This window comes from Macrotis lagotis, chromosome 2, assembly GCF_037893015.1.
Source record: "Macrotis lagotis isolate mMagLag1 chromosome 2, bilby.v1.9.chrom.fasta, whole genome shotgun sequence".
In the NCBI taxonomy this organism is placed as follows: Eukaryota; Metazoa; Chordata; class Mammalia; order Peramelemorphia; family Peramelidae; genus Macrotis; species Macrotis lagotis.
In genome coordinates, this window is record NC_133659.1 from 39,402,462 (window position 1) to 39,429,300 (window position 26,839).

Sequence of the window (26,839 nt, forward strand, 5' to 3'; positions counted from 1 at the left end):
GGCCAGATGGAAAAAGAGATAAGAAAACTCTCTGAGGAGAATATATCCTTCAGACAAAGAATAGAACTCAGGGAGATTGATGAATTTACCAGAAATCAGGAATCAATACTTCAAAACCAAAAAAATGAAAAATTAGAAGAAAATGTGAAATATCTCATTGAAAAAACAACTGATATGGAAAACAGACTTAGGAAAGATAATTTGAAAATTATTGGAATACCTGAAAGTCATGATCAGGAAAAGAGCCTTGACATCATTTTCAAAGAATTACTACAGGAAAATCACCCTGATATTCTAGAAGCAGAGGGCAAAATAGAAATGGAGAGAATTCACCGATCCCCCTGAGAAAAAGATCCCAAAAAACCAACCCCCGGGAATATTATAGCCAAGTTCCAGATCTCCCAAGTCAAAGAGAAAATATTACAAGCAGCCAGAAGGACACAGTTCAAATATCGTGGAGCTGCAGTCAGGAACACACAGGACTTAGCAGCAGGTACATTGGAAGCTCGTAGGGCTTGGAATACAATATACCGGAAGGCAAAAGAGCTTAGAATGCAGCCAAGAATGAACTACCCAGCAAGGCTGAATGTCCTCTTCCAGGGAAAAAATGGACTTTCAGTGAACCAGGGGAATTTCAAAGGTTCCTTTTGGAATGGCCAGAGCTGAACAGAAGGTTTGATCTTCAGATACAGGACTCGGTGAAGCATGGAGATTGGAAGAGAAGGGGGAAATATGAGGGACTTAATGAGGATGAACTGCATGAATAGAAAAATGATACTGATAATATTCATATGAACCATCTCAGTTAATAGAGCAGGTAGAGGGAGCTTTTATTGTTGAAGCACAGGAGAAAGCTGAATTCGAAGATAAAATATGGTGTAAAAATGGAGTCAATAAGAAAAAAAGGGAAATGGAATGGGAGAAAGAAAAAGGAGAGGGGGAATAGTCCAAGCTATTTCACATAATAAGATTTTTTTTTATTACAATGAGCTATTGCAATGATATGGAAGGGGGGAGGCAAGGGGGAATGAGGGAACCTTTGCTCTCATCAGAGATGGATAGGAGAGGAAACAGCAAATATACTCAATGGGGTATAGACAACTGGAGTAAGAAGGAGGGGGGAGCAGGGGGAAGGGGTGGGGATGTGAATAAAGGAGGAGAGGATGGACCATGGGGGGAGAGTGGTCAGATATAGCACATTTTCTTTTTTTACTTCTTGCAAGGGGCTGGGATTGCATGGCCTGCCCAGGACCATGGGGCCAGGTGGATTCTGGGACTAAGGGGTGGTATGGGGGCTGAGGGCTTCTTGGCCCCAGGACCAGGGATCTGTCTGCTGCGCCACTCAGCAACCCTACAGCAGAGTCTGAGTGAAAGGAGAGAGAAAATATAGTACATGGTAGTGGAGAAATAAGAAAGGAGGGAGTTGTGATCAGCAATGGCAACGTTGGAAAAATATGGAAGTAACGTTTGTGATGGACTTATCATAAAGAATGTGATCCACTCACGACAGAGTTGATGGTGTTAGAACAAAGACTGAAACACATTTTTTGTTATTATTACTTGGGGGAGGGTGCAGGGCAAGTGTGGCTGGGTGGCCTGCCTGGGGCCACATAGCAGGGTGATCATTGGGTGTCTGGGGCCGGATTTGGACCCAGGTGCTCCTGGCTCAAGGGCCAATGCTCTGTCTGCCAACTAGCCACCCCTACTATTATTACTATTTTATTTTATTTTGCGTCTTTTTTTTTCTTCTTTTTGGATTTTGCAGGGCAGTGGGGATCGGGTGGCTGGCATGTCACATGGCTGGGTGATTATTGGGTTTACGAGGCTGGATATGGACTTGGGTGCTAGTGGCTCCAGGGCTGGTGCTTTGTCCATTGCGCCACCTGGCCATAGCTACAATTATTACTATTCTTTTTTTTAATTTTAATTTTTTTCTCCCCCCTTTACTTTTTTGCCCAAGCAAGTCTATCTATATTCATGGGGGGAGGGGTATTTTGTTTACTTGTAAACAAGTATATTTTATTAATGTAAAGAAAAACATCTGTACAAAATGAGAATAAAAATAAATTAAAAATTAAAAAAAAGAATATCAATTTTAAGTTACATATGGATTAAAAATTCAAGGTAATGGAGACAGGGAGCATAATTAGGAATTATTGAAACAATCCTTACTTGAGGTTATGACAATCTGAAGTAGGGAAGAGGCTTTGTGCATAGAAAAAAGATAAAACATGTGAGAAATGTAAAAACAGAATAAGAAGAACTTATAAGATATGGCATGGCAAGAGATAAGGAGAAGTCAAAGAGAACCTGTATAACTAGAAAGAAGTGGTACTTTCAAGAAAAACAAAGAAATTTGGAGATGGAGTGAGTTTGAGGAGGAATATCATGAGTTCCTTTTCACATAGGCTGAATATGAGATACCTTTGTAAAGATTTCCAGCAGTTAGGTAGAACTAGAATTCACAACATGGATGGAGACTAGATATTTAAACTAGGATGTCATATTCACAGAGATAATATTTGCATAGAGGGAAGGTGAGATCATCATAAATGAGAGATAAAGGGAAGAGGAAACTCAGGACAGTGCCTTGGAGAGTGATCATACTAAGAGAGTAGGAGAAGAATGATAATCCCACAAAGCAGTCTGAGGAGTGGTCAGACAACGACAAAGAATACCAAGAGAAAGTAATGTAATGTAGACTATGACAAGAGAGAACATCCAAAAGGAAAATTGCTTGATAGTTCCAAGAAGTCAAGAAAGTTGTCTGAAAATATCAATGAATTTAGCCAGTGAGATTCCTGGTAAAGCTGAGAGCACAGTTTCAATCAAGTAATGGAGCCAGGGGTCAGATTATAAGGATTCAGAAAGAATTAGAAGAAAGGGGTAATATAGGTTATATTTACCCCTATTTAAATTGCAGTCTACAAAAGGAAGAATAGCTTGATTGAGGAAATTTCAAGATCAAACAAAAATGTATTAAAGGATGAAATTTGGACATATTTATAGGGGTGCAGAAGGAATTAGCAAATGGTAAATGAAATTAAAGAAATAGAGAATAATAATTATAATAGAGAATAAGTTCTTGGTGGGAAGCCAGAATGAAAGAAACCAAAAGCACAGGGGGAAGAATTTACTTTAGTAAGAAGGTCAGCTTCTACATTAGATGCAATTGGGGGGGGGGGAGAATAAGAAGGAAATATTTTGAGGTACAGAATGGGATGGAAGAAGAACTTAAGTCAGGTGAACTCCATTATCAGTATGATAGAAGACCACTAACTGTTGCTAAAAGAGAGATAAGAGGTAGTGTGACTGAGAACAGAAAAAAAAAGTTAGAAATTATTAAAAAAGGATTTTCTTAGAACTCTGAGAACCTCACTGAAATAAAAAAAAATGTAGTGTTGTGTGATTTCCCCAAAAAAAAATTTGCAATGTTGTTTAAATTCAAAGAGTTGATGGTCAGTAATTCATGGATTTCAAATGGATGATAAAAATGGCAAAAGATCCCAGTATCCTAAGAGTTAGAGCTGGGTGGACTGGAAACCTTCAAACCCAGCTCTCCCTTTTCAGAGACACAAAGAGGTAGATGACTGATTCAGGGTCACACAGCTAACTCAGTGTCTAAGGTAGAATTTAGACCAGGGCTTAACCCAAGTGTATTGTCGTAGTCATTACATTGAGTTTTCATGAGAGGTACTGGAAAACATGCCATCCAAAGATTGGCTAAAGAGACTGAGTGGTATTAAAAGGAAAGCTATACATATGCTACCATTAAGTCCCTGAAGAGTGCTAAGTTGCTGTTATCTGCAATCTGAATCTAGGTCTTCCTGACTCCAATTCTATTGTTGTATCTACTATTCCATGTTTCTTCTCGATGAAGATGCTAAATGAATGTGGCAAAGAGATAAGCTGGGAATAAGATGAGATCAAGTAATATGCCTATTCTTTCTCCTGACCAAGTGCGTAAGGGGGCATGAGAAAAGAAGTGTCAGCAATAGGGAGTATGCAGATCTATAGTGCTTTCTGGAGACAATTAGATTTACAAAAGAATATGAAAAGAAAAGAAAATGGAAGCTCTAACAAATAGAGAAGTTTGTTGGCAACAAACCAGGAGCTTCAAAGGGCACAAGGAAATGAGAGAGCAAAGGAAGATGGAGACCAGGCAGAGGCAGGGCTGAGATGAATAATATTGAGAGTTCAGGGGAAACATAGGGAAATACTGAGACTGAGTGAATTGTCAATTAATAAACATTAATTATCTATTATATGTCAGACACTGTTCTAAGTGCTGAGGAAACACTCTTCAAGGAGCTTATATGTAATGGAAAGAAACCAGCAAACAGAACAGAATCTACAGAGCATGACCAGGTGATACCAGTCACTCATTCTTTAGCATTATTAACGGAGTACAGGGTCAGTGTAAACCCTCACAATATCTATCTCACAAAAACCCAAAAATCTTACAAAACCTGACAACAGAGGATTACTGGAAATAATACTACATTGGGAATTATAGGGGATACCAACTCTTAATACCTGTATAAGCTTAGCTAGATCATTTAATCTCTAGAGACTTCAGGGTTCTCATCTCAAAAGTGAGAACTTGGGGATTTGGAGTAGATGACCTATAAGGCCTCTTCCAGTTCAAATTAGATGACTCTATGGTTATGGAAGCTACTTTGAGTGTTCTATACAATAGAATTTTAATATACACATTGAACTTTGTATTATTAAGGACAAAAATATCAAGCAGACTGACTGGCCACTATTAATGAGGCACTGCTTCTCAAAAATTCAAACAGGGGGAATTATTTCTTTTCACTACCCTCAATTCTATTTAGGTGGGCAGATATATTTTTAATTCTAAGAAGCTAGGATGGAGGTCTCTATTAGAAATATAAAAGCAGAAGGTGGCAGCATGAAGGTAGCATTTCCCAGGAACTCCTTTCCCAGGGAATTCCAAAAACCATATTATGACTCTAGCCAAAATTTAGAGGGTGCAGAACCCACAGAAAGAGTGAGTGATACATTTTCCCAGTCCAAGATAACATAGAAGTTTCGCAGGAAAGGTGTGTCTCACCAGAACTGGGAGTGGGAAATTACCCCAGTTGCAGCACAGCCTGGAAACAACTTGAAGGGGCAGGGAGAGAAGAAATAAAACTCTTCTAAAAAAGCCAAAAATTAGAAGAAAATGGGAAATATCACATTGGAAAAACAACCAACCTTGAAAACAGATCCAGAAAAAATAATTTTAAAATTATTGGGGTACCTGAAAGTCATGACCAGGAAAAAAGCCTAGACTTCAATTGTCAAGAAATAATACAGCAAAACTGCCCTGAGATCCCAGAAGCAGAGGGTAAAATAGAAATTGAGGGAATTCATCAATCACCTCCTGAAAGAGATACCCAAAGAAAAACTTCCAGGATTATTATAGCCAAATTCCAAAATTCCCAAATCAAAGAGAAAATTCTAAAAGCTTCCAGAAACAAACAATTCAAATACAAAGGATTAAAGGATCCATAGTCATGAATACATAGGATCTGGCAGCATCTACATTAAGGGCTTGTAGGGATTAGAATGTGATATTCTGGAAGGCAAAAGATCTTGGTTTACAACCAACAATCAACTACCCAGCAAAACTGTACATCCACTTTCAGGGGAAAAGATGGACTTTCTATTAAGCATGGGAATTTCAAACTATTTAAACAACCAGAGCTGAACAGAAAGTTTGATCTCCAAGTACATGACTCTGGTGAACCATATAGGGGTCGGAAGAGAAGGACTAACTATGAGGAACTTAATGAAAATGAACTGTTTGTATTCCTGCATGGGAAGAAGATATTGATAACTCATATGAACTTTCTCATTTATAAGAGTTGTTAGAAGGAATATATATAGACAGAGCACATGAAGGAGTGGAATATAATGGTATAATGTAGTAAAAAGTTGGAGTCAATGAGTGATAAAGGAAAGTACTGGGAGGAAGGGAAAGGAGATGAAGAAGAAGCTAAGTAATTTCACATAAGAGTCAAGAAAAGGTTTTTTCAATGGAGTGGAAAGGGATGGAGGCAAGGGGGAATGAGTGAGCCTTCATTCTCATCAGAAATGGCTCAGAGAGGAAATAACATACACACTTAATAGAGTATAGAAATATATCTTATCTTACCCTAGAGAAATATGAGAAGAAAGGAATGGGATAAGAGGGAAGGGGGGAGGGAAGGGGGGAATAGATGATAGAAGAGAGGGAAGATTGTGGGAGAGGGCACTCAGATACAACACACTTTTGGACATGGCCAGGATGAAAGGAGAGATAGAGAGAGAGAATAGAATAAATGATAGGGGAGGAATTGAGTGGAGGGAAATACAGCTAGTAATAGCAACTGTCGGAAAAATATTGAAGCAACTTCTCTGGTGGACTTATGATAAAGAAAGCAACTCACCCCAGAGAGAGCCATTTGGAATCTGAACACAGACTGAAGTACATTTTTTTCTCACTCCCACTATTCTTGAGGTTCCTCATCTTGGGAAGGGAGGGTGTTTATGTTTACTCTTATAAAAAATTATTGTAATAATATAAAATAAATTTAGATCCTTAAAATAAAAAAAGAAAATATGGAAAAAAGAATAAATGCCAACAGTTTCCATTCTAGTAATTCAACCAAAAAGCATGCAAATTAAATTGTGTTTTAAAAATTATTTTGAATGCTAGGGCTTCTGGAAAAGGGTGATGAGCATGAAAGAGAAATACTTTTTAAAACTTCTGGGCACCTTCAAGAGGTAAATAAATTGGTGGTCCTGATACTAAAGGAAAAAAGAAAAAAAAAGAAATATAAAAGCTACAAGTTCTCTAGAAAGATTCCTCTCTAATGTGAAAGGCTGTATGGCAAGGGATCCCAAAAATATTCTGGATAAAGAAGATGAGAATCAGCTTAATGCTCTCCACAAGTAATCCTCATTCAGCATTTCCATTGGAGAATTCCTTTGGTGGTTTCCCTGAATTATGCAATAAAGAACCTTCCTTTCCTTTGAGCTTGCCCTGCTTCTTTAACAATGTTGTTTGGTTCATACTGATGGCTGGGATTTTCTTTAGCTTTCAGTCATCAGATCTCTTTTGGAAACCTGGAAACTCCCAGGTCTTGGGAATATCAGAGCTAACTGGGCAGGGAAAAGAGAAAAGGAATTTAGGAAGGATAACCAAAAATCAAGACAAGACTAGATCATTGGAAACACGGAACTCTCACTTTGAAATCAGCAAGAACTATTAAGAATTTTTCTGTATTTTCTACTTTTTATCTACAGAGTCTCTCCTCTATATTTCAGAGCCTTTGGGAGGAAGGAAGGAGCAGATGCATAAGAGCCAAACTTGGACTTGGAGAAGATTGGGTCAGGGAGAAATAGAGAGATTAGAGATGTGTGGAATGTTTCACATGCTGACAGATATGATCCTTCTATTCCTCTCTTTTGGGGAACCTTTTTACCCTCTTCTTGGAAAGTTGTTTTTTAATGTAGCCTCACCCTCCTAGAACAAAACCAATTGCATCTCCTCCTCAGGATTCTAGGGCTACCTTGAGTCACTCTGATTTGTTTCCTCCACTAAGAGCCACCACTAACACTCCAACACATTTTTAAAATTGACTTTGACAAAGAGACATACACAACAAAGATAGGACAGAAACAGAAACACACATATTTTCTAACTACCCCCATCATTAAAGGCCACAGTCTTCCCCACACCACCTCTATCATTGAAGAGTGAGCTCACTCTTGACCCACTTTCTCCATAGCCTTGGTCCCACCAAACTCATGGTCATATATGGCATGGGCCCTTGTCTCAGCTACCCCTGGGCTGTGTCCTGAAGATTGCTCCTTACTCCTAAGGTCTCAAAGCTGGACAAGCTGCCTCCAGGTCGGGCTCTATGCTTGGATTTCTGGGGGCTCAGTCTCATACCCTTTTCAAATAAATATTCTCCTAAATTATAATCTCTTACAATGGATACAAAAGCACACAAGTAGAAGTGTGATCATGGGCCACATGTTGGCCTTTTCTGGGCAGGGCCTGGTCTCTCCTTCTCCCACTCTTTCACCTCTGAAGGAGCAGCCCCACCCCCAACACACCCCCATCTAGAGCTGGTTCCTGGTAGATTTGTTCCCAGCCTTCTGAAGGCTCCTTGCCCCCACCACATCTTCAGGCCCAGCTACCTTATCTGCTCCAAGCAAGCAGGGCAGTTGAGCACAGGTGAGATTCAGGTGAAGGAGGAGGCACAGAAGAGATGATGACCACACAAGGAGGTTCTTCCAGAGCTCCAGCCCAATTGTCCGGTGTCAGAGTAGGAATCAGTGTTGTTTGACTATATATATGCATTATAGGAGTTTGTTTTTCTCTGTTTCCTAATGGGGGAAGAAGAGAAGAAAGGAAATAAACATTTATTAAGTGCCTACTATGTACTGTATATTTATGCTGAGATCTTAACAAATATTATTCAATTTGCTCCTCACAACAGGCTGGGGAGGCAGGGTTACTGTTCTTCCTGATTTACAGAGGAAAACACATAGCACAAGATATGTGACTTGGACTGGGTATCCCAGCTACTGTGTCTGAGGCTAAATTTGAACACAGAGCTTCCTGACTTCAGGCCTAAAGCTTTATGTACTCTATCTCCTCTCTGCCTAAGTGATAGGAAAGGAAGAAAACTGATTTTGATTCACAAAAAAAGAAAAATAATTAAAAATTTAATCTGTAGCCCAGATTAAAACAAGCTCTTCTGCATCAATCTATCCTCCAGCTCCCTCAGTGAGTGTTCCTCTGTATGCCATGAATACCAAGTGCTTTATTAGGAAAGGACAAGATATTGTACATGCTTGGAGCATTAAGGAAAGAAGCTGGAAATTATCATCAAGGAAGATTCCAGGCACAGTGAGGTTCCAAAGACTGGTCAGGGCAGGGATTCATTTGTTCATTCAATTAGATTTATTAAACACCTATGGACCAGGCACAATGCCAGAAACAAGGGACTCAGAGACAAAAACAAGAATGCCCACCCTCAAGGAACTTATGTTTCATGGGAAGCCAGAAGGAGGTGAGAATGTGTCTCTAGCAGAAAGAGCCTATGCAAGAAACACTAAGTCTAATAAAGCCCTTTTCTTTACATGGAAACAACAACAAAATAGAAGATGATGAAACCATATAAATATCAACAATCACTAAGCCTGACAACTTATCATCTTAGCTTTACATTTGTGGAGAATGTGGCCATAAATGTTAGTTTATTGATCCACAAAAATGTTCTGACAAGAAGCAAGAATTGATGTCTTGCCCATTTTAGAGCGGGGAAAACTGAGAACTGGAGAGATGAAGCTACTTGCCCAAGGTGCCCCTGCTCCAAGGTTCAGGACACAGACTGCAGGTCATGCCTTTCCACTCTTACTTCAGGATTTCTTGCAAAACCATCAGCACAGATAGTAAGAGTCTATGGCTACATTTGAACTCATAAAGATGAGTCTTCCTGCCTCCAAGCCTGGCACTGTCCACTGTGCCACATTGCTGACCTTGGTCTGGTGCACATAGCATTAAAGAAATGCCAGCAGATAGGAGGATTTGCTGTTTTAACACTTCTTTTAGACCAGCAGTCAGGAACCTAGGTCATCTACCTGAAGAATTAGCACTGGGAAACCCTGAAGTCTCTCGTTATTCTGGGGAGTACAAAGGACATGTAGGCTGGGTGGCAGGTTGACATTAGAAAATGCTTCTGCCGAAGTTCTCCCATCTGGGGAATAATTCGACTTTTGTCACATTTCCCAAGCCCTCCACCCATACATCCACTTTAATCTCTCATTCTTAGGGAGTTGGGAACAGAGAGTTGCTTTTGGTTTCAATTTCCCTTGTCCCTCCCATCCTTTCCTTTCTACTATAAATAACAGCAGCATTTCAAACTACAAGAGAAAAGAGAGAAGAGAAGAGAAGAGAAGAGAAGAGAAGAGAAGAGAAGAGAAGAGAAGAGAAGAGAAGAGAAGAGAAGAGAAGAGAAGAGAAGAGAAGAGAAGAGAAGAGAAGAGAAGAGAAGAGAAGAGAAAAGAGAAGGAAGAGCAAATAAGGGAAGAGCTGAGAGAAAGAGAAAACTTGTGCAAACATTTGTGAAGAGTTGAGCTTGAAGCCTCCTGAAACAGGTGAGGGTTATTTTCAAGTTTTCTTTTATCTTCCCTGCATCTTTTCCCCGGAACTTGAAAGCATGTATCAGGATTAAAATCCAGTGAGAAGGGACAAGGGGGAAGCATGAACAAGACATGTATGTTTGGCATTGATTATATTAACAGCTTCCTCTGGCCTTGGCTACTTATATAGAAATCTAACCCTGGCCCCCAACCTTGTATTCTGGAGACCAACAATGCCTCCCTCCCCTAATACAGTGAGAACTTCTGAGGTTGACCAGTCTATTCCACACCAGCCTCAGAAGAATGAAGGATAACTTACAAAGGACAGAGCTATGATGTGGGAGACCCAACCCTTACTCTCCTAGCGATCTGATCCTCACCAGACCCTTTAACCTCTGTGGGACACAGTTTTCTATCTCACCTCTCATTGATGATATGTAAACCACATCATTTCTTGAGATCTCTCATATAGACTCAACAATCCTCAGCCCAATGGAGTGGAAACCACTTGAATTGGATTTCAAGTATGTAGGGCATGGTTCTCTTTTTACTCAGGCAATCTTAGGGTCAGGGGTATTTGTTCTCATGGGAAGAGAAAATCTAGAAAGTTTGCAAAGGCCCCGGAGTCTATATCAGCTGGGAAGTGACTGCTCACAAGCAGGATGGTGTGCATCACCAGAATATTCTAGGTGTACTGAGGATGTCATCCTGCAGACAGATGCAGAGTGAGTCCTAGCACATCCCCTTTACCCCAATTCAGGAGGGGTGACCACTCTGAGAAGGACCCTGCTTCTTCCTGGCAGGGTAGATTAGGGCATGGCCAGCAGGGATGGCCCCTTTCTAGACTCTGGACTCTGGCTCCCCCTGAACAGTAGGCCACTAAGAGAATGCAGGGATTTGACTTCCAACCAAAAATTGAAATCTACATTGTAAAACTGAGCAAGAGCTGTTGTTTTTCAGCTGTTCATTATTGGACCAGCTGTCCATAGGGTGTTCTTGACAAAGATACTGGAGTATCCATTCTCCAAGGGATCATCAACTAATGGTCAATGCTTACTATCACCACAAGGAGATAATTATCCATGAGGCAAAGAGTAGAATGAGTTACTTCATTGGGAGCATCGAAGCTAAATCTCAAAAAGAATGGACAGGGAAAGAAGGAAAATGAATAACACTGGATATCATCTGAATTACTCTTCAAGCTTCACTAAATGTTGTAGAGAAAGTATCTCACTTAAGCTACATAAGAACCCAAGGAAGTAGGCACCATTCTATTTTGTCCAGTCCATAGATGAGGAACCAGAGGCACAGAGACATTAAGTCCACGGTCACCCAGCTGGGATGTGTAGTTACCAGGAGGAGCACAACTGTTCCTATCTCCAGATCCAGCTCCATATTCACCTTGCCACATGCTCTCAACAACTTCCACGTGAGGAGATGGCATGTCTTATCACTTTTCCTGGTTCTTTCCCAACCCAGAAGAAAGGTCAAGTGGAGTCAAGAAAGTCTTATCTAATAGGAGCTATAGTATCAAATGGGAGCTACATTATATGAGGTCAAAGTTGATACAGAGGGCAGCCAGTCTTCCATATTTGACCCTGCGAAAGCTGCTTTGGTCCATATCCAGGGTGTTCTCAGTAGTAAAGATTCACTAGCTATTAACGCTGGGTAGAAACCGAGGAAAAACACCTGGATACTGGGCAGAAGGGATCCCCAGGGACCCAGGGAGGCAGGTAGGAAGGGTGACTGACCCATATTTCCTGACTCCGGGCAAGAATTGTAAAATTCTTTACAGTTCTACTACTCCTGTATGGGTTGGGTTCACCCAAGGCTCGGGGCTTGGGTTCTGACAGCACCACTCCAGAACCTCCCCTGGAGACACTGAGGTAGACCAGAAGTTCAGGCATTGCCAGAGCATCCACTAAGGGCCTGGTCCTGGATTCCTATCATAAGTTCCTATATGAAAAGAGGGTAACTTCCAACAGTGATCTTTTAGGGTCTGGGTCCCAAAATTCTTTGGTGTAATGATCTCCTAGGGATGATACTCCCTCTACAATATAAACCTACAACTGTTCTGCAATTTAAAGTCTAAGAGAGCTCCATGGATGATTGGCAGGTTATGTGACTTAGATAGGGTCACATATCTAGGTTATGTCAGAGACAGTATTTAATCTCTGTCGGGTAGACTCCCAAGCCAACTCTTTTTCCACTCCACCATGATGCCAATGATTGAGGACAATGCCATGGAGAGTTGAACTAAAGACTATACATAAATTCAGAGGACAAATAGAAGTCAGGAAACAGTCATCAGAAATCTCAGGGTTTTTGGAATGTAAGGACGGACAGAAATGACCCTAAAGTTTTTCAGGCAACACTATAAAGAGACTAGCATTAGAAACCAATAAAAACTATTAATCTCAAAGTATTTACTACAAACACTGTCCCATATTGTCCCTTCTTCACATCATTTATGGCCATGTACACTGTGGACCTGGACCAATATAATGCAAAGGGATATGATTATGTCAGGCAAAAACTTACTGGGTGGGACTTTCAAACTGAGAACATTTTGCCTAGGTAACAAGTCTTGGAATCAAGAATAAGTCAAGGGGAAGATAGGTAACATAATGAATAGAGCACCAGCCCTGGAGTCAGAAGAACCTGAGTTAAAATGTGGCTCATATGCTTATTACTATGTGACTTTGCACAAGTCACTTAACCCCATTGCCCTGCAAAACACAAAACAATAAAAGAAAAGAATGGGTCAAAACAGGTCAACAGTGCAGTAGATAGAGTTACTGGGCCAGGAGTCAGGAAGCCCTGGATTTAAACTCTGGAAACTACCTCTGTTTCCTCCTCTGTAAGAATGGAAATAATAAGGTTTGCCATAAATATAAGATAATATTTCTGTAACTCTGAAGGCACTACATAAATCTAATTATTAACATTATTGTTTTCCTCATTATCTGCCATTGCCATGTCAGTCTTCACAAAAATGGAATTCCACAAATGTAGAATATCTCCTTTCTTCTGCTGTTACTATTATATGATGAAGCTAGAAATTCTCAATGAAGGGTTATGGAATCTCTGCACCTTGATTTCTCTCTGCATTTACAGATAACCATGGAATCAACAGTGCCAATGGAGGCCCCCATATGTCTGGTAGAAAACAGGAATGATAAGCTGCTGGTAAACCAGCAAGCCCTAGATATTCTTACTTCCATTTCCACACCAGTGGTGGTGGTCGCTATTGTTGGCTTGTACCGCACAGGAAAATCCTATCTAATGAACAGGCTGGCAGGAAAGAACTCAGTTAAGTGTTGTCTCTGCTCTCAGGGAGGCAATTTTTGGAGGATATTATGCCCCAGAGTTAGAATTCCTTCAAGACCTAATGTAAAATATAAAAAATGCAAAAATGGCCCTTGGTTTACTGTTGCCTTTCAGCCCATCAACAAACATATATTAAGTGCCTACTGTGTATAGAACTAGTGCTAAGTGCTGAGGATACAAAGAAAGGACAATTGATTCCCTGCTCTCCAGAAGCTCACTGTCTGATGGGGGAGAAAAACAAGCAAACAACTGTGTACTGATGAGTACATCCTAGATACAGTGGAGATAATTAGAGGAAAAGCATTGGCATTTTAATGGGAATCAAAGAAAATTTCTCACTTAAGTTCAACTAAGAATTGAAGGCAAATAGAGAAGCCAAAGGGCAGAGATGAGGCAGAGATGAGGAGAGAGAACACGCCAGGAAGGAGAAATGGAGTCAGAAAATGAAGTATCCACCTAGACCATCCACCATAATATTTGTGAATTAAATTACCCCAGAATAAATCTCTTCATGACATAGAAACCTGAATGCTCAAACACTGAAAATGTCTGCATTTCTTTAAAACAGAAAAGAGTCCCCAGTTACTGCCTCCTACTGACTGTCTATCTTACCTGCTGCTAGTTCTGTGTCTGGTCAGGAATATCACTTCTATTCAATGTCATGTTGATCTGAGAATATGGTTGTCAGTTATTCCCATAATTAATCAGAAAAACAAAATCACAAGGATGAATCATTTTCTTCATACTGATTGTTCTCACAACACCATCCACCAAGAACTGGGAGAGGCCAAAGGATATATCTAATTCAACCCTCTTCTTTTTAGAATTGAGAACACTGAGTCCCAAAGAGGTGCAGTGATTTGCCCAGTGTCACAATCAGAAGTAAACAACAGAGGCAAGATTTGAACCCAGATCCTATCACTCTCCGGGCAGGGCTCTCTGTGGATTGTGTTCTGAATATATTTGAAATTTTGTTTTTTATTATATTTGAAGGAGAAATTAAGCAATATCAACAGGTTTACCTTTAGAATTTCCTGCCCTTTCTTTCCCTTAATGCAAACTGATGAAGCATAACATGCCAACTAATCTACTAAGTCCTAACAATTCCAATACAAGGTTTCAACTTGAAGTCATAGAAGGACTCAATGGTATTAAGGGTTAACAAAAAAATCAGAGAGTGACTTGTCTTATTTATTGTATCTTTTATTGAGAAAAGCATGCATTCAGAATCAGTGATCAGTGCTAAGAATTTTTCTGGGGGTCTTCATTTGCTACTGTGATAACCATAGAAATGGGGGCCACAGTACCGTCAGAATCAGCAGGCAGGACTAAGGGGCTATTCCCCTGGACCACAACTGCCTGGGTGGGTTCAGGACTGGGGGCCAGGGTGAAGAGGATGCTATTGTTTACAGGGTCTGAGACTTACCTGCTACTAATGGGGGATGCCAATAAGTGACTGTTGGTCAGCTCTTGGTGGTGATCATGGTACGGAGGGTTTTCCCCTATATCAGAGGGACCACTCCCCAAAATAATGGTTGCAGTGAAGAAGCAGGAAGCAAGGTTAGAGGGATTTAGGGGTTAATGGTGCTCCTCTTCCTAAGGGTTTGAGGGAAAGGGATTTGAGATATCTTTCCAGTGTCTGAGGGGAAGGGATGATCAAGATAGAGAAAGGGATTTGATCTTCTTACCTGCTAAGGAAAGCTAGCAGATTGATTGAGGCTGGATTTCCAGTTCTGTGTGGGCCAGTTAGCTAGCAGTTGTAAGGACAGAGACTTCACAACTGCATTTCTACATTTTGGATTTGTGGGCCATACTGGCAGGATTGCTGATAGTCTGGGGCTTACTGCTATTCACAGACCTCCTGGGATTACTTGGCAAATGTGGCAGGTGCTCAGCAGTTGTGGTGGTGCTAGTTCGGTTGATAGCCCCACCCCCTACACACACACACTCTCACTTTTTCTTGAAACCAGTGATTTCCTAGAATCGGCCAGTTTCAGTTTCATTCTGACTCAGCAAGTTGTCTAAAAATTGTCTTTTACCTAAACTCCCAAACTCTACATGTGGGGTGTAAGGAAAGGAAAGAGGCAGAAGAACCAAATCATGACTTTCAGGATCTGCCAACTAAATTAAGACATATACTGGTAAAATTTGATCCAGGACCACTACTCTGGAAGTAAAGAGATTGGTCTAAACAGAATGTTCAATGCTGCAAAATCCCATTAATAATTCTCACTGACTTTGGTTGAATTACTTTTCAATTTTATTCAAATGTATTTATATTTTGCCTGATGACATAGTCAATAAAGAACTTTTGTTCTTGTAAACAGTTGTGAAAGTATTGCCTTCCATCCAATATTAATTCTTTTATGATATAAGTTTTAAAACTATTTAAACAGTGATCTATTTGGAAGCTTGTGATGTATAATATGATATGATATGTCTCCTTTTGACAACAGATTTGTATCCCTCTCTGGTGATGCTCCATTTCCACCAAGGATACACAAAAAAAAGAGAAATTTCTCAGGGTTACTGGATGTTCAAGCATCTCCATCTCAAGGGAGCTTCACCAGGGACTAAGCTTTCACAGTATATCAAATCTGGGTTCATTCAATATTGAACGTTTCCAGTGCCAAAATAGCCTCTACCTATCACTTCATCAACCTAGAAAACCAGAAGTTAGTCCATCAATCTCCTCCTGGACAGCCTTCTACAATCCTCCCCGACTAATCACCAGAAAATATATCTTCTCAGGAAAATATAGCAGGGTTTCCTCAGTCACACCATCCTGCTTTCTCCTTCCTGGATTACTCTCTGGGAATCTGGCAAAGATCCCTGCTGTCAGAAATCTCTCATAGAGCCCCAGTTACATTATGTTCTTTCTAAAAAAATGATCCCAGCAGGGTGGCTAGGTGGTGTACTGGATAAAGCACAGGCCTTGGAGTCAGGAGTACCTGGGTTCAAATCCGGTCTCAGATATTTAATAATTACCTAGCTGTGTGGCCTTGGGCAAGCCACTTAACCCCGTTTGCCTTACAAAAACCTAAAAAGAATGGTCCCAGCTTCCTCTAAAATGTTTCATTTTGTATGTAAAGGCCTTTCAGTGGTGTCTCTACACAGTAAGTAGGCACTCCCATCCCAGCATCTTTTGTAAGGGTTCACAACCACAATAATCGGTTGCCTCTGGGGCTCACACTCACATCTAACTTGTAGTTGTACAAATGTACATCTGTACAAAAAATTGTATAAGATTCTTACCTCTACTTTGCTACTAGAAAAACTCAGAATAAACTTGATCAGTCAATGATTACAAAAATATAGTCTTAAGCAACAAGAATATTTAAATAAACAATAAAATACAAACGAATACCTACCAAAACTAAAATGACAGAAAACAGTAAATAGAAAATTTTCCTTAAGTGGAAAGCAGTTGAGTTATAAGGGAGTCAAGGAGAATGCCACCTTTCTGTAAACGTGTGTCTTCGTGGGCATTCTGGACAAGCCTCAAAGTTGACAGAAGGCTTGACCCAAAGTCAAAACCTAGGATCAGTTCTGGACTTGGACACTGACAATGTGATTCTGGACAAGTGTCTTGATCTTGGTTTGCCTTGATGTCCTCAACTGTAAAATGAATATAATCATAGCATCTATGTTACAGAGTTGTAGTCAGAATCAATGAGATGATATTTGTGAAGTGCTTAGCACAGGACCTGGTGCTTCTGCCTCTTTCCTTTCCTTGCACAACACATGTAGAGTTTGGGATTTCAGGTAAATACAATTTTAGGCAACAACTTGCTGAGTCAGAATGAAACTGAAACTGACTCCACTCTAGGAAACCATCCCATTTCTAGGTACTTTCTGTGTGTGTGTGTGTGTGTGTGTGTGTGTGTGTGTCTGATTCCTGCAGAGTAGAGACTTCCTCTTCCCTTATACATCATCTATTTTCCTGCCTGGGGGGCTGGATGGGGCAGGGCCAGACAGAAATTCAATTTCTTGCCCAGGGTCTCAGCTCTCTACTAACACTCTCATGATGCTCTCCCTGGGCTTCTCTTTATTCTCTATGCTCAGGTTTCTGGGGTGGTTTATACCTTTTGTAGCCTTAGGGGTGGCTGCTACTGTTAAGAACCATGATGTATCCTGGTAGACATGCAGCTCTCATTGATCTTTTTTACCTTCTTTACCACAGATCTTACCCCAGAAATCTGATCTCCCAGCACTCTAGGTGAAGTGAATATATGCATTCCCTTTTCCCTAACTGCTGATATTGGCTAATGTTTGTCTTCATTCTTGAAGAAGACCAGGATATCAGGGGAAGTGATGCCATGACAAGCTCATGAATTGGATTGGGAGGGGGGGTGCTGTGCTATGGCACCAGTCTCAGTTTCTCCTCCAGAGCCATCTGGGTCCAGTGGCTAGTTAAGAATAAGGACAACTGAAGATGACCCTGGATGTGACGCAATCAGGGTTAAGTGACTTATCCAAAGTCACATAACTAGTAAGTGCCTAAGGTCAAACTTGAATTCATGTCCTTCTGATTCCAGGATTGGTGTTCTATCCACTGTGCCATCTAGCTGCCCCTGCTAATATTTGATAATGTGGGACTGGGAGCCAGGAGGACAGTGTGAAAGCTGCCTCTACTGCTTAGTGACTGGGTGACCCTGGGCTACTAATTACCTCCCTCAGGCTTAGTTTCCTCTTCTGTAAAATGGAGATAAAAGAAACACCTAAATCACAGAATTACTGTGAGGACAGAATGAAAATGTGCTGCAGAACTGCTAACTATGATGCTTGCTCTTATTCTTTCCCCACTGAGACTGAGGACATTTGCATCTCCTCCTCTAGGACCCAGGCTTTGACTGGTGCAGCCAGCCTCCAGGCTTCCTGCCTCCACTATTCCCTCATATCTCATCCTTCCCTTGCAGGATTCTCCCTTGGAGCCACCGTACAGTCTCACACAAAGGGCATCTGGATGTGGTGTATCTATCACCCCAGAAAACCTGACCATGTCTTAGTTCTTCTTGATACTGAAGGTCTTGGAGATGTGGAAAAGGTAAATTGAATCATTCCCCTCCCTCTGTCTGACTTAGAAGGAATGGCTTCTTCCATCTGGGCAGGCCTGGGTGGGTATAATGTGGTGTTGCCAAGGATGCCTGTGCTGTGTGTCTGTCGGTTGATCAAGATGGGTGGGTCCTAGACTGAGCCTGGGGTTCTGGGATGCTGCCATCACTTTGAGCAAGAAGATCATGCCATTTAAACATAAAGCCCATTGCAGGGTCCTATGAGTATCAAGGACTTCCCAGAACTTCCAATTGCTGAAATAGATGGGCTGAGAGAACACACTGATCAAAGCTCCAAGATGAGGTTGGTACTGCACCTCAGTTCAACCTGGTTGACTGAGAATCCCATTTGTTGCATGAGGTTCCCTTTTCTTTAAAAAGCCTCTCAAAACTCACTTTTTGAACCTATTCTTTCAGACTATAAATTCACCAATAAATTAAAAAAGATCAGTCTACCAAGTAGGTAGCATTTGCTAAAACCCTACCATCTGCAGGGTTCAGGGCAGATAAAGGTCAAAGTCAGCTAGTCCTCCCTCCCTTCAGGGGACATCATAGATAATGTGATAGACTTAGGGTCAGAGAGATCTGAGTTTGAATTCTACCTCAAGGCAGGCATGAACTGTTTGACCCTATGAAAATCACTTGAATCCTCTGCAACTCAATTTACTCATTTAAAATGGGAATAAGGGACAGCTAGGTGGCATAGTGGATAAAGCACCAGCCTTGGAGTCAGGAGTACCTGGGTTCAAATCCAGTCCCAGACACTTAACAATTACCTAGCTGTGTAGCCTTGGGCAAGCCACTTAACCCCATTTGCCTTGAAAAACCCTAAAAAATAAAATAAAATAAAATAAAATGGGAATAAAAAGAGCACCTCTTTTCTAGGGTTATTGTCAGGCTCTGATGAAATAATCTGTGTAAAATAGTTTGCAAAGTTTAGGCACAAATATAAAGTAATGCACAGATGCAAGCTATTGGCAAGGTATATATAAAAGTCAGAGAAACTTATAATCCCATAACACAATCTATTGCATCTGATTCGTGGTTTCCTAATTTTTTATGGCAAAGGGAAAATTGTGAAGTCTTATCAGCAAAAGTCCTATTGTTCCCCCTCCCCCAGAGGAATATGACTATGCCATATCAATTCAATAAAAATGAATCAAGCAACTCTTAGATGCCAGACACTTGCTAAGCTGAGGATACAAAATAATACAAAAAAAGAGTAAAAAAAGAAATTGAAAATAAGTTAAGGGAAAAGGAGAAATCCTATGCAAGGGAATGATACTGCATGAAGCCAAAACCAAGAAGAAAATGGAGAATCACCTGGAAAGTTCTGCTCTGAGTATCCTCTAAGAAAAGGCTTTGAATTTACTATTGCATCCTCCAATCCTCCATTCAAAGGGCAGAGGCAATTGAGGGAAGTAAGAAGTGATGAGAATCAAAAATTCAGTCAACCAGGATGGTGATGATGGTCCCTGAAGTTCAAACCTTTCATGAAAAATGGAAGGATTCATTGCCAAGGTCCTTTCCTTTGCCAATGACAAAAACTTTTTAGAAGATTAAAAAAATCTCCTCAGTACCCCAAAATTGTTTCACACCAATTTCCCATGGGCAATTGTGTGCCCCTCACCTGCCAAGAAGATTTCTCCATGTTTCCAAAGTTCAACAATGACTAAATGAAGTCTTCTTTTGTATCTAATAAAATTCACACCCTAAGGATAGATAGAAGAATGAGCTTTCCCACCCCATATCTGATATCTCATCTTGTCTATTGTGACTCTAGACTTAGTACCAGGAAATTTGGGGAAAATGTGCATTATAGCTATGCAGCAGACATTAGACCTTTCCTATACAAAAACAGAAACCAGGTAGGCCCCATTTGGTGGTAGTACATATCCTGAGTACTTACAGAAAATCTTTGCTGCTGTAACACTCACTAGCTATCTGGGAGCTACAACTTCCCCCACCACCACCCCCACACACAGAGTAATCTAGAATCCAAGATTTCACAGCATTTTCACCTCTCCCCAATAACTGATTTGGAATGTCAGCCCACAATGCCACCCAAGTTGCAAAGATCTAATATCTTATATAATACGCATAGGTACAAGAGAGTATATTAAATAACCTCAAAGTGATTTGATTAGTGACCCTGAGGCATCAGAAAAAGTCCTCTTGAAGGAGCTGACACATAAGTTGTGCCAGACAGGAAGGAAGTTAATGGATCCAAGGTGTCTAAGATGGGATGAGGGAAAGGGGAGAAAGAGAGAAAGACAGAGACAAAGAAAGAGAGGGGGGGGGAGAGAGAGAGAGAGAGAGAGAGAGAGAGAGAGAGAGAGAGAGAGAGAGAGAGAGAGAGAGATTGATTAAGGGGGAAATAGAGGGGGAGAGAATTCAAGTCATGGAATATTCTGTAAAAAGCATGAAATTCTGAAATATAGCCTGTGAAACATAAAATAGAGTCACAGAGAGAAAGAGGGATTTGTGTTTTATCCTAGAGACAATGAGTGGCCACCAAAGTTTCTTGAGCACAGAAGTGACATGCTTCTACTTACCCATTAACATAAAGTTGGTCTTCTTAACACTATATAAGATGAGGCCCAAACTTTCAACCTGGTCATAGAATCATTGATCTAAATCTGAAAAGAACCCCAAGGAAATGTAAACTAATCTCCTCTTTTTACAGAAAAAGGAATAGGGAAACCTAGAGAGACTGAAAAATGCATACAGAGTCTGACCTTGTACTGAACAAGACTCACAGTCTTTGTTAATCACAGTCCCTACAAAGTCTTTTTGCTTACTAATGTTCTCTCTGGGCTGTCCTATTCAGACATAGGTTTGGTCCTTCCTGAATCTCTGGGGAGACAATGATTTAGTTTTATATTGTACTGTAAATGGTCTAATATTTCCTTCTCTCCTCTAGTTTTCTAGTTCCTCTAAGAAACTTAATGCTCTTTTGCTGCATGAGACTGAGGCACTTAATCTCTTCCATGCTTTAAAAATTCTGTAAAATTGGTCAAGCTAAGATGAATGAATGAATGAATGAATGAATGAATGAATGAAAAAGCATTTCCTAAGTGCTTAGTCTGGACAAAGTACTTTACTCAATGTCTCCAGTAGCTCCCATTCTAATGGATGAGACAACACAGAAGAGCTTTCAGCTCCTAGACAGAGAGGTGCCAGAGTCTTTCTTTAGGGGGAAACAAAAAATACTTGGTAATGCCTCTTCTTTAATGTCATTTCCACTGCTAAAATTATATCAGTTTCTGCTGTTGAGTCACTTGAAAATGCCAAGGATTTTGGTAGCAGAAACATTCTTTCCTTAATCATCAACAACTGTGACAAAAGACAAATTCATACAGAGACATCACTATTGAGGAATTCACCTAGGCTGATGGGAGCTGGGGTTGGAATACCAGATGGATTAGTGTTCTGCCCTCTCCAGACCTCTTTGGCCAGTTTACTTCATGGTGGAAGTCAGTCTTGGTGCTGGTAAAGTAGGAATATAATTTACTGAAATTATTCCCCTCCTCAATGTGGTCTTTCCCCAAATAATGACTTTGGGGTCCAGCACAGAATGTGGTTGGATTGTCTAAGTGGCATTGCATTCCAAAAGGTGAAGCAGTCTTGGGTTCAGAGGCCTCGGATGTCTCTCTCCAAGTCTTAGGGGAGTTGCTGGTCAAAGGTGGGGTGGGGGGGCAGAGATTGACTTGCCTTCCAAATGCAACCTCCTCTGTCTTGGTTGATTGTCTTGCTTTCTTGGTGATACCAAAACACTTGGTAATACTGAAACACAAAAATACCAAGAATTCAAGACTACTTCATCGTAAGGAAAACTATGAGCAAAACTGACCATCTCAAAAAAAAAATCCTAATAGAAACCTCATGATTGTTTCAATAAATTTATAAAAAGACATTGACTAAATACAGCATCTATTTCTATTAAAAACACTAGAGAAAATAGGAATATATAGATCTTATCTTAAAATGATAAGTAATATCTATCTGAACCATTAGCAAGTATTATCTGAAATAGGGATATGTGGTAGAAGCCTTTCCAATATAATAAGGTATAAAGCAAGATGCCCATTATCAACACTATTATTCAATACTGAACTTTAAATGCTACCTTATAGAAGGAAGGGGGGGGGGGAATGGAAGGAATTAGAATAGACAATGAGGAAACAAACTATCACTCTTTACAGATAATATAATCTTAGAGAATCAACTAAAAAACCTAGTTGAAATAATTAACAACTTTAGCAAAGTTGAAGGATATAAAATAAACCCTCATAGATGACCAGCATGTCTAAATTTAAGCAACAAAACCCAGCAACAAGAGATAGAAAGAGATCTAAACACCAGGGAAAACATTAATTGATCATGGATAGACCAAGCCAATATAATTAAAAATAGCTAAATTTATTTGTTCTCTGCCATACTGATTAAACTACCAAAAAATTATTTTATATAGCTAGAAAAAATAAAAGCAAATGTATCTTGAAAAACAAAAGGTCAAGAATATCAAAGGAGAAAATGAAAGAAAATGTAAAAGGTGGCCTAACTAATAACAGATTTCCAATGTATTACAAAGATCTAGCACCAGATATCAGACTTTATTTATAGTAGAAATTAGGAAAACAATCTTGTACTAAGAAATACATCAGTGAAATAGTGGATCAGGTATATAATACATTTCAGTAAATGTCTATAGTACTCTACAATATAATAAACCTGAAGATCCACACTTTTGAGACAAAAAGTCATTACTTGAAAAAACTTCTGGGAAAACTAAAGAACTATGGGGAAAGCTAGGTATAGAGTACAATTTCACCCTATAACAAGATAAGGTCAAATTTTGATTTATGTATAAAGGGTGTAACCATAAGTCAATTAGGAGAACATAGAATAGTTTACCTGCCAGATCAATGGAGAAGAGTAAAAAATGGGACTAAACGAAATACAGAAAGCTTCAAAAAATAGATAATTTCAATCATATAAAATTTAAAAAGGTTTTGCAAAACAAAGCCAATGCAACCAAAATGTGAAGGAAAGCATAAAAGTTGGAGAGTGGTATCATTTTTCAAATATATACAGAAATGAGTCAAATTTATAAGAATCCAAGTAATCTGTCAGTTAAAAATGATTAAAGGACAAAAACAGTTTTTAGACAAATCAAAACTATCTGGAGTCAATTAAAAATTCTCTAAATCACGATTGATTAGAGAAATATAAATTAAAACATCTCACATCTATCATATTAGTTAATATGACAGAAAAGGAAAATGATAAATGTTGGAAAGAATATGGGGAAATGGGACAATAGGCACTGTTGAAGTTGTGAACTGATTCAGCCATTCTGGAAAGTAATTAGATTTACATAAACTGATGCAAAGTGAAGTAAAGAGAAGGAAGGATGAGACAGATAGATAGATTATAGATAGATAGATAGATAGATAGATAGATAGATAGATAGATAGATAATAGATAGATAGACAGATAGATAGATGTATAATCACTTATGCCTAGATTCTAGATATTTAAACCAAAATCTCCAGTCAACCCTAAGGCATATGGAATAGACAAGTATTCCCTGACTTCACTGGAATTGACCACTGACTCTAAGGATCATATAGTGTCTTGAATGAATGGCTGAATAATGAACCCAATGACATAATCTGTTTTATAGGGGGACTCCAAGAATGATTCATGGATCTTTGCCCTGGCAATCCTGCTCAGCAGCACCTTTGTCTACAACAGCATGAGCAGCATCGAACAGATGCAGTATCCTTTCAGAACTTCAGGCAATACTAATGCTCCCTTAAAAGGATAGATGATAAACTATCTACACATTGGGAGCTCTCATCATGAGTTACTCTGTCCAGAAATAACTGTAACTAAGTAACCAACCTTCTTAGGGTCAATGTCCCCAAACCAGATTAGCTGTCACCAGTCCCACAAATGAAGCCTTGGTGGACCTTGATTGAGTTTTCCATTAAACATAAGTATTCCATTTCCATGTTCAAGAATTCTGAAATGACTAAACATTTCATCTTTCCCTCTGCCATATTTTTGCTAAACCTGTTCTTCTCCCCTCTCCTTCTCACATCCTAGGACTTCCTCCATATCCTGTCCTTCATTCCTGTGTCACATGAAGAGATGACCTCTCTCTCTTCTATTTTTAAAGAAAGATTTTATTTATTCTGTTTTACAATTTCCCCCAAAACTTGCTTCCCTGCCCCAAACCCCCACTATAGAAGGCAGTTTGCTAGTCTTTACATTGTTTCCATGGTATGCATTGATCTAAGTTGAATGTGATGGGAGAGAAATCATAACCTTAAGGAAGAAATATAAAGTATAAATGATAGCAAAATTACATAATAACATAACTTATTTTTTAATTAAAGATAATAATCTTTGGTCTTTGTTCAAATTCCACAATTCCTTCTCTGGATCCAGATGGTATTCTCCATCACATATACCTCAATGTTGTGCCTGATTGTTGCATTGATGGAATGAACAAGTCCATTAAGGTTGATCATCACCCCCATGATGCTGTTAGGATGTTCAATGTTCTTCTGGTTCTGCTCATCTCATTAATATCAGTTTATGTAAATCCTTGCAGGCTTCCCTGAATTCCCATCCCTCCTGCTTTCTAACTGAATAATAGCATTCCATCACATACTTATATCACAGTTTGTTAAGCCTTTCCCCAATTGAAGGACATTCACTTAATTTCCAAATCTTTGTCACCACAAACAAGGCTGCTATGAATATTTCTGTACAAGTGAAAGTTCCACCCTTTTTCATAATCGCTTCAGGGTATAGACTCAGTAGTTGCATGGCTGGATCAAAGGGTATGCACATTTTTGTTGTCTTTTAATTGTAAGTTCAAATTGCTCTCCAGAAATGTTGGATGAGTTCACAGCTCCACTAACAATGTATTAATGTCCTAGATTTCCCACATCCCTTCCAATATTCATCATTTTCCTTTCTGGTCATATTGGTCAGTCTGAAAGGGTGAGGTGGTACCTCAGAGATGCTTTAATTTGCATTTCACTAACAAGTAATGATCTAGAGCAATTTTTCATATGAATATGAATTACTTTGACTTCTTCATCTGTAAATTGCCTTTGCATCTCCTTTGACCATTTGTCAATTGGGGAATGGCTTTTCTTTTTAAAAATTTGACAGGTCTCTGTATATTTTAGAAATAAGTCCTTTATCAGAAATACTAGTTGTAAAAATTGTTTCCCAATTTACTACATTTCTCTTGATCTTGGTTACAGTGGTTTTGTCTGTGCAAAAGATTTTTAATTTAATGTAGTAAAAATTGTCTAGCTTATTTTTAATGATGTTCTCCATACTTCAGTAATCATAAACTGCTTCCCTTTCCATAGATCTGACAGGTAAACGATTCCTTGATCTCCTAGTTTGCTTATAATATTGTTTTCTATGTCTAAATCTTGTACCCATTTTGATCTTCTAGGGTGTGAGGTGTTGGTCAAAACCAGGTTTCTTCCATATTAACTTCCAACTTTCCCAAGAGGTTTTATCGAAGAGAGTCTTTATCCCAATAGCTATTTGGGTTTATCAAATAGAAGATTACTATAATCATTTCCCGCTATTGCACCTAGTCTATACCACTAATGAACCACTCTATTTCTTAGCCAATACCAGGCAGTTTTGATGAATGATGATTTATAATATAATTTCAGAACTGATAGGGCTAAGCCACCTTCTTTTGAACTTTTTTTCATTAAATCCCTGGAGAGTCTCAACTTTTTATTTCTCCATATGAATTTACTTATAATTTTTTTCTAACCAATTAAAGTAATTTATTGGGATTTTGATTGGTAGGGCACTAAACAAGTAGTTTAATTTTTGTAGAATTGTCATTTTTATTATATTAGCTTGGCCTGTCCATTAGCATTTGATATTTGCCCAGTTGTTTAAATCTAATTTTATTTCTGTGAGAAGTGTTTTGTAATTGTTTTCAAAAAGTTTCTGAGTCTGCCTTGCAAATAGACTCCCAGGTATTTTATATTGTCTGAGGTTATTTTGAATGGGATTTCCCTTTCTAGCTCTTCCTACTGTATCTTGCTAGTCATATATAGAAAATTTGAAGATTTGTGAGGGCTTATTTTATATCCTGCAACTTTTCTAAAATTGCTAATTGTTTACAGTAGTTTTTTGGATGATTTCTTGGGATTCTCTAGGTATAACATCAAGTCATCTGCAAAGAGTGAGAGTTTTGTCTCTTCTGTCCCAAATCTAATTCCTTTTATTACTTTTTCTTCTCTTAT

At 39.4% G+C, this 26,839-nt stretch overlaps 1 protein-coding gene and 1 pseudogene across 1 annotated transcript in view; one reads left to right on the top strand and one right to left on the bottom strand.

The window, feature by feature from the left end:
• LOC141512643 (guanylate-binding protein 1-like) overlaps positions 1–26,839 on the bottom strand; it is a 135,632-nt pseudogene that overhangs the window by 51,033 nt on the left and 57,760 nt on the right.
• Positions 13,129–26,839, top strand: part of LOC141512642 (guanylate-binding protein 3-like) — a 29,913-nt gene continuing 16,202 nt past the window's right edge. The window contains 4 exon segments of the mRNA XM_074221741.1: positions 13,129–13,461; position 14,636; positions 18,399–18,526; positions 24,223–24,317. Coding sequence (XP_074077842.1) covers positions 13,228–13,461; position 14,636; positions 18,399–18,526; positions 24,223–24,317 — 458 coding nt within the window. The 5' untranslated portion in view covers positions 13,129–13,227.